At 37.4% G+C, this 7,980-nt stretch overlaps 1 protein-coding gene across 2 annotated transcripts in view; it reads left to right on the top strand.

Annotated features, from left to right (window-relative positions):
- The first annotated feature begins 458 nt into the window (after nucleotides 1-458).
- glra4a (glycine receptor, alpha 4a) overlaps nucleotides 459-7,980 on the top strand; it is a 48,043-nt gene continuing 40,521 nt past the window's right edge. Inside the window, exon 1 of one of the 2 annotated variants that reach the window (XM_044127175.1) lies at nucleotides 459-866. In XM_044127175.1, the coding sequence (XP_043983110.1) occupies nucleotides 799-866 (68 nt within the window). In that variant the 5' untranslated portion in view covers nucleotides 459-798. The remainder of the gene's footprint in view (nucleotides 867-7,980) is intronic. The other variant, XM_044127176.1, reaches the window with a different exon arrangement.

Genomic DNA, 7,980 nt, shown 5'->3' with positions numbered 1-7,980 from the left:
CTGCATGTTTGTATGAATTCAGATTAGCCATACCAAAAGTGGGCTACCATCTTCTCAAAACAATTACATCCACACATCCATCCATTGTCTACGCACTTATCAATGCAGCATCACCAGAGAGCTGATGGATGGGCTTGTACCTAATAAAGTGGCCAGTGAGTGTAGTTTTTTTTTTAACAAGATATCCTTCAAATGTCATTAAGCAGTTAAGCAATTAAAGCAAGTCTTGATTCACAAAAACAAATTTTATCATAATCTCCAACCACTACTTCCAACAATATTTTTTATGTTTTTTTATTATCTTAGATTCAAATCAAGTACAGCAAATAATCTCACCCCAGCTATTCATTAGTATTAACCGTAATTAAAAAAGAATCAGGGGGGCGCGAGGAGGAATATGGGTCTGCTCCTTTAAATCTTCTCCACTTTTAATTTTTTTGGAGCGAGGGAGGGAAATACGGAGACAAGGGAAACCAAGCAATGTTAAAACACATTCATACAGACAGTGGCGAGCCGACACTCCCCTTTAACATCAGCAGCAACACTCTAACAGACTGACCAGCTCCCGTTCAGCCACCAGAAGCAGAGCTCCCGCTGCGTGGATGCGTGGAAGACCCCCCTGGTGTGGGTGGAAGGGGGAGAAGTTTCCTTAAAGACGAGTCTGGATCCAGCTGAGAGACGATGCCTTCTTCCTTTAGACGGGTCTCACAGGTGGCTCTGTGGATTTGCTGATTATTATTTTATTTCTTATTTTTCCAAGTTATTCAGCGGGGACAGGGAGAGATTCTGAGCTAGAGGATGCTCCCACAAGTCATTCGGATTTTGTATGTCTTGTCTTTTTGCGTCTTCCAAGGAGGCTTCATCAGGTAAGAATATTTAACATTTTGAAGCGATGCGAGTTTTCTTCCTGTTTTTTGGAATTTGATTGGCACAAACTTTTTCGAAATTGGACATTAACTGTGCGCTATAAAAAAAATTATTACTTGTAAACAGTCCATTTAATTTCTCTCAGAAATAATACATGGATTCAATAAGATACCAAAAGAAAAACTGAATTTATGTTTAATATTTTGATAACCTGGAACCATGTTGAGCGCTTTTTTTTTTTCTTCCAGGTTTTTACGCACATAGAAATCACACAACTCAAATATCACATAAGGAGGCGTAGTCGCTTAAAGAAACTTTAGATATAATATTACTTATTATGGTTGAGCAATATGATCACTGGTAAAACAATTACTTCCCTACTAAGCCACAAATCCTTGTCTTGGTAATTAGATTTTCTCTTCCGAAAGAATAAAATAAAATAAAAAAGTGCTGTTTTTGTTTAAAAATGCAAATATGATTTTTTTTTTTGTGTACAGTAATAAATGGATAAACACAAACTTAAATGTAATTAGATTTTATTTTATCAAAAAAGAGAAAAAGAAGAAGAAAAATATAACATAAGTCTAGTAGCAAAGTGTATGCTTCAATAACGGGTGACGTCACTGCCCATATAGGGTTGGCGGTAAGTACGGATCGGGAGGACGTCCCTTGAATTTTTATCTAACTCTCCCAAAATATTTATTTATTTTTATGTTGCTTTTACTGCGCTCTTGTTCAGGCCTGTGCTGTATTGTTGCTGCTCTGCAGCAAGAAAGTTCTGGGTTTGAATCCGAGCCTGCATGTGATTTTCTCCCAGTGCATGCGTGGGTTCTCTTCGGGTACTCTGGCTTCCTTGCACAGTCCATAATGTTACAGTGACTCTGTCCAATATTACCATTAGGAGTGTATCATTGTGTTCCATGTGATGGACTTGGGGTGATAATAAGGTGGTATAAACAATGGGTGGATATTTTTGCCTGTATACACTTTATTTGTGGTAAAAATAAATAAATAAATAAATAAAATTTTTAAAAAGTGGTTTGACACCTTTAGTGTGCACAGAAGAAACAGTGCCTCCTACAGTCTCAATATATAATGATTGCAGAATCAGTTGCCTGCTTAGAAATATATATATATATTTTTCTGTGCCTGTTTTATACTTTATCGATTTGAAACATGAAAAGAAATTCAGTCTTTTTATGTTTCTTTCATTCTTACCTGCCTTTGACTTTTTAAAAAAGCAAAGATATCTTGTATTTCAATTTAATACTTTTTTTCTTGTTTTTCATGAGAACATCCAGTTACCAAAACATGATAATTGGATGTTCTCATACATAAAGACCTGATACATAAAGAGCTTTGCAAGACATAAAGTTATACTGGGGTACAAGATCTGAAAATTACTAAACTTTAAACACAAATTTAAATTTAACTTGTCTCAATAATTGTGGCTCCATAATTTAAATAAAAAAGACAATTTATTTTATGAATTCAATTTGAAAATTGATGCCCATACCATTTATCAATCATTCAAGTTTAATTGTGTAACACATTTCAGCAACAAGGTAGTTCAAAGTGCTTTACATCATAAAAACATAAAGATAAATCATAAAACCATCTCACAATCAGCAATTAAGAAACCTACATTTCCTTTTTGTCAATGTCATCATAAAAATAATCAATACACATCAAATATATTGACTGATATTCTAGTGATTATGGCTCAAAAGCAACTCTAAACAAGTGGGGGTTTAGCCTTGTTTTAAAGGTACTCCGTGTTTCAGCTGTTTTTCTGTTTTCTAGAAGTTTGTTCCAGATTAGTGGTGCATACAAGTTGGATGCATCAGTATTCACAAAAACCTATTAGTAAAAATCTTTTAGCTACTCCTGCCAAACTGGGAGATGAGAGAGTGTCTCAGGCAGGACATTTCTGAATCACTGAGCAGAATTTTATCTCGTTCTTCAGATTTGAATCTCTTTAGTGGGCATTACAGTGACTTCTGTACATTGTGCTTTAAGCATGGTAGAAGGGAGAATTTTATGGATACAATAAATTACAGCTTCTGATATAGTTACAGCTTCTGAAGAGGGCAGTGACATGCCTGACAGTAATGATTCTGATGATGAGGATTGTTAGAGCTTTGATGAATGGGACTTTAAGACCAGCTGTAGAAAGCTGGGGGTGTTTTCTGCACGTCTGATTTGAGAGTTTCTTTTGAGTAAAGCTTTGCAGTAACTTGCTGTATCTTTGAATATTTTCAGATCACTGTTGCAGTAATTCCTAAAAACAATATGAGTTTCTGTTAAGGTTGATATATTTTGCAAGATTAGTGGAGAAGCAGTCCGGTCAACATGTCCGAAGATTAAATTTTTTTTTGTCGGTTCGTTGGTAATATTTTCACGAACACTATAGATCAAGATTGGGTAAGAGATGTACAAAAGACAGCAGCTCATGTACACATTGGAAAACCACTAAATAAACTAAATAAGACATTGATCAGCACAATGTAATGCAAATAATATGGTGAGGATGTTGCACAGCACTCTTCTACACAGGATCTGTGGATAAATCTGCAAAACTGCATTTGCAAACAAACCAATGATGGGGCCTTTGTGGTTTTGTGATTATTGTGGATCTGTAATAATTCAGTCCACTTGGAGGTTATGCACAAAAATTTGCTAGTCAAAGAGAGCTGCATCTACGTATAGCAATGGAAGGCTTAGTGGAAGGAAAACGTGTATGGTTTAAAAGGTGGACAAACATTAGTGATGACTGCAGCATTTGGAAGATTGTGAAGAGATTTATAAGGCAGCAGCTAGAGACAGGGCTTCAGGAATAGCTTAAGATCAATACCTCCTTGCTAAACTGGTTGGAGAGTTTTTTTTGTCAGCAAAGTGTTTTACTTTCTTTCGGACAAACTAATATGATTAGCAGTATTTCTTTTTGTCAGAAGAGTTGAACTTTGGCCATTTAGGTTTTTCTCTATATGTGTGCATCTGGTACATTTATCAACGTGTTGTGTTTGAATTAAATTTTGTTACACAGCTACAAACCTTGCTTACAGGTTGGGGTCAGTGTGGCTTTGCTTCTGGAGGCAATAAGGGAATGCATCAGTCAAGGTGAAGGTGTGTTCAGTATTTCTGGTTTCCAGAAGCAGAAATATATCTTGATTTTCTGTTCATCATTAATTTTCACTTGTCTTAGCCTATTCTCCTTTCCTGCGTTCCAAACTTCCTTAGCTTCTATCTTTTCCCCACTCAGTGCCAAAAAACTTTTTTGTTCACACTGAACACTTTCCTTATTTCATGCCCTGCCACCCTCAGGTGTGAACGGAAGGGAATTAAGATCTGCATAATCCCGGAGCGGAACAGAGCCGTGACTCTGTGAACCCAGGGGCGAGGAGAGCAGCTCTCAGCCTGGAGAGGCAGTCAACTGACAGCACCTCCTCTGAGAAATTATATGCTCTCCTGCTGGCCTTCCTGCTCACTACATGAGGGGGGCAGGGAGCCACAGGGAGGTAAGCAAGAAAAGGGGAAAGATTAGGGAATAAGGACAGGTGTAAAAGAGGCAGAATCAGACAGAGGTGGGGAACGGGAAAACGTTGAGAAAGAACCGTGCCGAGATGTATGCGAAGACGAAGCTGAGAGTTTGGCATGTTTAGCTGCAGGCAGCAGTTAGAATGGGGCTTGGAGATGGAGAAATGTGGCACAGGCTGGGAAACGGAGACAATGTGAGCAACTGGAGGCGGAAGAAGAGATCCAAAATAAGAAGCTCTCTGCCGTTTCTGAATGTACAAAGCAGAGCTCGCAGACTGGAAGGACGTAGAAGTGTTGGTTGCCTGTCAACAGGAGGAAATGGGGACAAAGAATGCAATGAATATTACAGGTCGCATCAAAGTTAAAGTATGCAGTCTGAGAGGGTTGCGAATGCAGACTGCATGCATCAATCTGTGTGTGTGTGTGTGGGTGCGTGTGTGTGTGTGTGTGTGTGTGTGTACAAAAAGACAGTGTTACACCTTGCACTTCATGTCGGTTTAAATTCAGTGCCAGTTGAAGGGGAAAAGCTGAATCTGTCTGACTTCCTTAGTTTTTTTTGGCCACTCGGTTGATTTGTTGGCCGAGAATCTAAGCTTGAATCAAAGTAATTGATGCAATTTAAGAATATTTTTGAAATATTTTAGAGCAGAACAGCGTTAACACTTTAAATTATCTGCAATTTCCTGGTATAGTCACTTTTTCCTCACTCAACATTAAATAAAGTGGCTTTCAGCCATGAAAATATGATTGTACCAATGGTGTAATTTTACATAACGTATAATACAATGCCTCAAGGTGACAGTTATCCATAAATAAAGAAAATGTGACCATTACAGAGCTTGGGCGTTTCTTCAAAATTATTTAAAAGATGGGGCAGAAACTGGTTGCCCAGAGGCTGGAAGCAACACTGAAGGAGCTGCAGAAATTTCCTACAATGCTGGTTCTTCCCTACATGGGACAGTAATCATGTTGCCATGGCTGAACGACTCTTTATTCAATACACAGAAACAACATTGAGCATCACCAAAGAACACCAAACAGGTGGCAGCAGCATCATTAGTTTTCCCTTTTTTTAAAATATGTTTCCAAATATCTATCAGTTTTGACCGTAACACTTCAGTTTTCTGCTTTAATGTTGAAGCTAAAGATGGACTTCTTAAATGGATTTTACTTGATTGTTTAAATAAATAAAGTTGAAGTTTTGGTTATCGACTGTTAAGGATTCTTAATTTGAAGAGGGTGAAAACTGTTTACGCTAATGTTCTGTTTCCTCACGTCTCTTTTTTCCTCTGCCCCCATGGACAGCAGTGAAAACGTTACAAGTGTAAACATAAAGACATCATAGATCCTGTAAATTGTCAACATTGGTTATTGAGGTTTGTAGTCTTTCAAGGACAGATATAATTTATACTTTAGTGATTTAGCGTTAGCTAAAATATTTGTGATTAGTGCTTTAGAGTTAGCACAGCTTACTTTTCAGGTAGCGATGCCCAGCACTAATAAATGGCTGCCAGCACTTGAATGGGCTACATTTGGTTACATTTGAAACTTTGCACCTTAACATGAAATGAAATTACTAAAGTTGCACATCTTGCTGCAGTGTGAGATGCTTAATAAAAAATAGTACCGGCCTAAAACTTTCCTTTTTACTCATTTCATAAGTATGTGAACTTTACGATAGATGAAGGACAAATTGTGGAAATGCTTCCACACTTTCTGGTTATCAGATATGTATCTCTTCATTGGTGAATTGCAGAGTGAAGCAGTGGTTTGCCTTGGAACGAGAGACAGATAATCTCAACAGGCAGGCTGTCCTTGCCTCTAGCCAGCGAGAGATCACGTTTCACATCTGAAATGGGTTTATCATCCCATTGAGCTGGAAACTCCTGAGCCTGATGCTTCCTTCAGAGATACGTTATCCTGTGGGAGACCATTCCTCTTAACTGTAAATGTTTTAAATGCTTCTCCACTGATTATAAACCCAATGTCATCATATTTTTATGAAATACGGCCTCGGACAGAATTGCTTCACTTATATTGTAGAGATCTTTAGAGATCATCAGTAACACAAATTGGAGTTTAACTGAATTTTAGACACATAACATTTCTCATTTTTTGGTCGGCAAAGAATGGGTTTTTCTGTGCCACTTCCCAGCCTGCTAGAATAATAGCCTTCAGGTTTGAAATTGGTGCCTCCATAATTTACAGCCAACTTGTCATTCAAAGAAATTCAAGTTGTGAATAGCTTTGATCACAATAGAAAACATAAAAAAATAAATAATAATAATAATAAAATGTCACATTACAGATAAAAACAACTTTTAGACTGTCTTAATTTAAAACAGCTGAAATAAGTTTGATAGTGCTTATATTTTCCAACCCTACTTCACTCATGATAGTAGGTTTTTTCCATCCCATATCATACATTAAAGATATCAAATAAAATTCTGAATCGACTAAAATATTGGCAATAACAGCAGGTCAAAGCTTCACAAAATCTGGAGATCAGAAATCAGTGCATCTCTTGCAAAAGAACCAAAAAATCATTTTGCCAGCAGCTTTCACTTAGAGATTGAAGATTTCTTCCTTCCTCCTTCTATAATGAACCTTTTGTGTTGTGAGAGAAAAACATTTTTATTTTATCCAGTTTTAATGAGCAAAATATTGTTTGCTTGCTGAAACTTAAATTCCTTCTGGACTCGGCACATCAAAATAAGCCTGTTCATAAATTAAGAATGGAGTATGTGCCTGAAATGTTAGATCTATACACAGCATAGCCCATAGCTGTACATTCCTGTGAAGAGCCTCTGAAACACCTGTTAAGCTGCAGAGAAAATCATAGTTTCTCACAGAAAAGATACTGGAAGGAAGTAAAGACAATTCAGCCAATGTATAAACATCCAGTTACGAGACCCAATCTTTTTGCAATGGGTTTAATTAAATTTAGGTGGTTGTCCTGGCTGGTGTAGTAGCATCTGCTCTCTAACATGATATCTGGAGGCAAATAAACATGAAAAAGAGCAGCTTTGCAGAATATTCATTTTGAACTACTCATACTATCCAGAGTTGTCTAAAGAAAAGGAAGAAAAACAACAACATGCCACTGGCTTGTGTTTAAAAAAACAAAAAAACATTTAATTTCAACGTGCAAACTTTTGCATATATAAAACAACTGAAGCTTTAAACACAATGTCTATTTTGTTTTTGTCAGAGAAAACAGGAAGACCACTCAGTGATTTCTCCTTGAGTTGCACTCAGACATTTTTTACTAAAATGCAGGAAACTCCCCACACACTCTGTTGATACACAGCAAGGATTGCGTGAACAAGGAAAGTGTAGAAGAGGAGCAGATGGGATGTTTACGTGAGTTAATGACTAAAAAATGAGCCAAGTAGGACGAGGGGAGTCGAACAGACGGTTTGCTCTCCACAGCCAGCACAGCTACGAGCAACCCTGGTGTACTTATCAATGAACTATGACGATGAGAGACACGAAGAAGATTCATCAAAAGATAAAGAACAACTCGGTCTGTTTCTGCTTCTTAGCTTTAAAATCCACTGAGGATATGTGCAAGAT

The sequence above is a fragment of the Gambusia affinis genome, linkage group LG09 (genome assembly GCF_019740435.1).
Source record: "Gambusia affinis linkage group LG09, SWU_Gaff_1.0, whole genome shotgun sequence".
Taxonomy (NCBI): domain Eukaryota; kingdom Metazoa; phylum Chordata; class Actinopteri; order Cyprinodontiformes; family Poeciliidae; genus Gambusia; species Gambusia affinis.
This window is presented reverse-complemented; position numbering and strand designations above follow the sequence as displayed.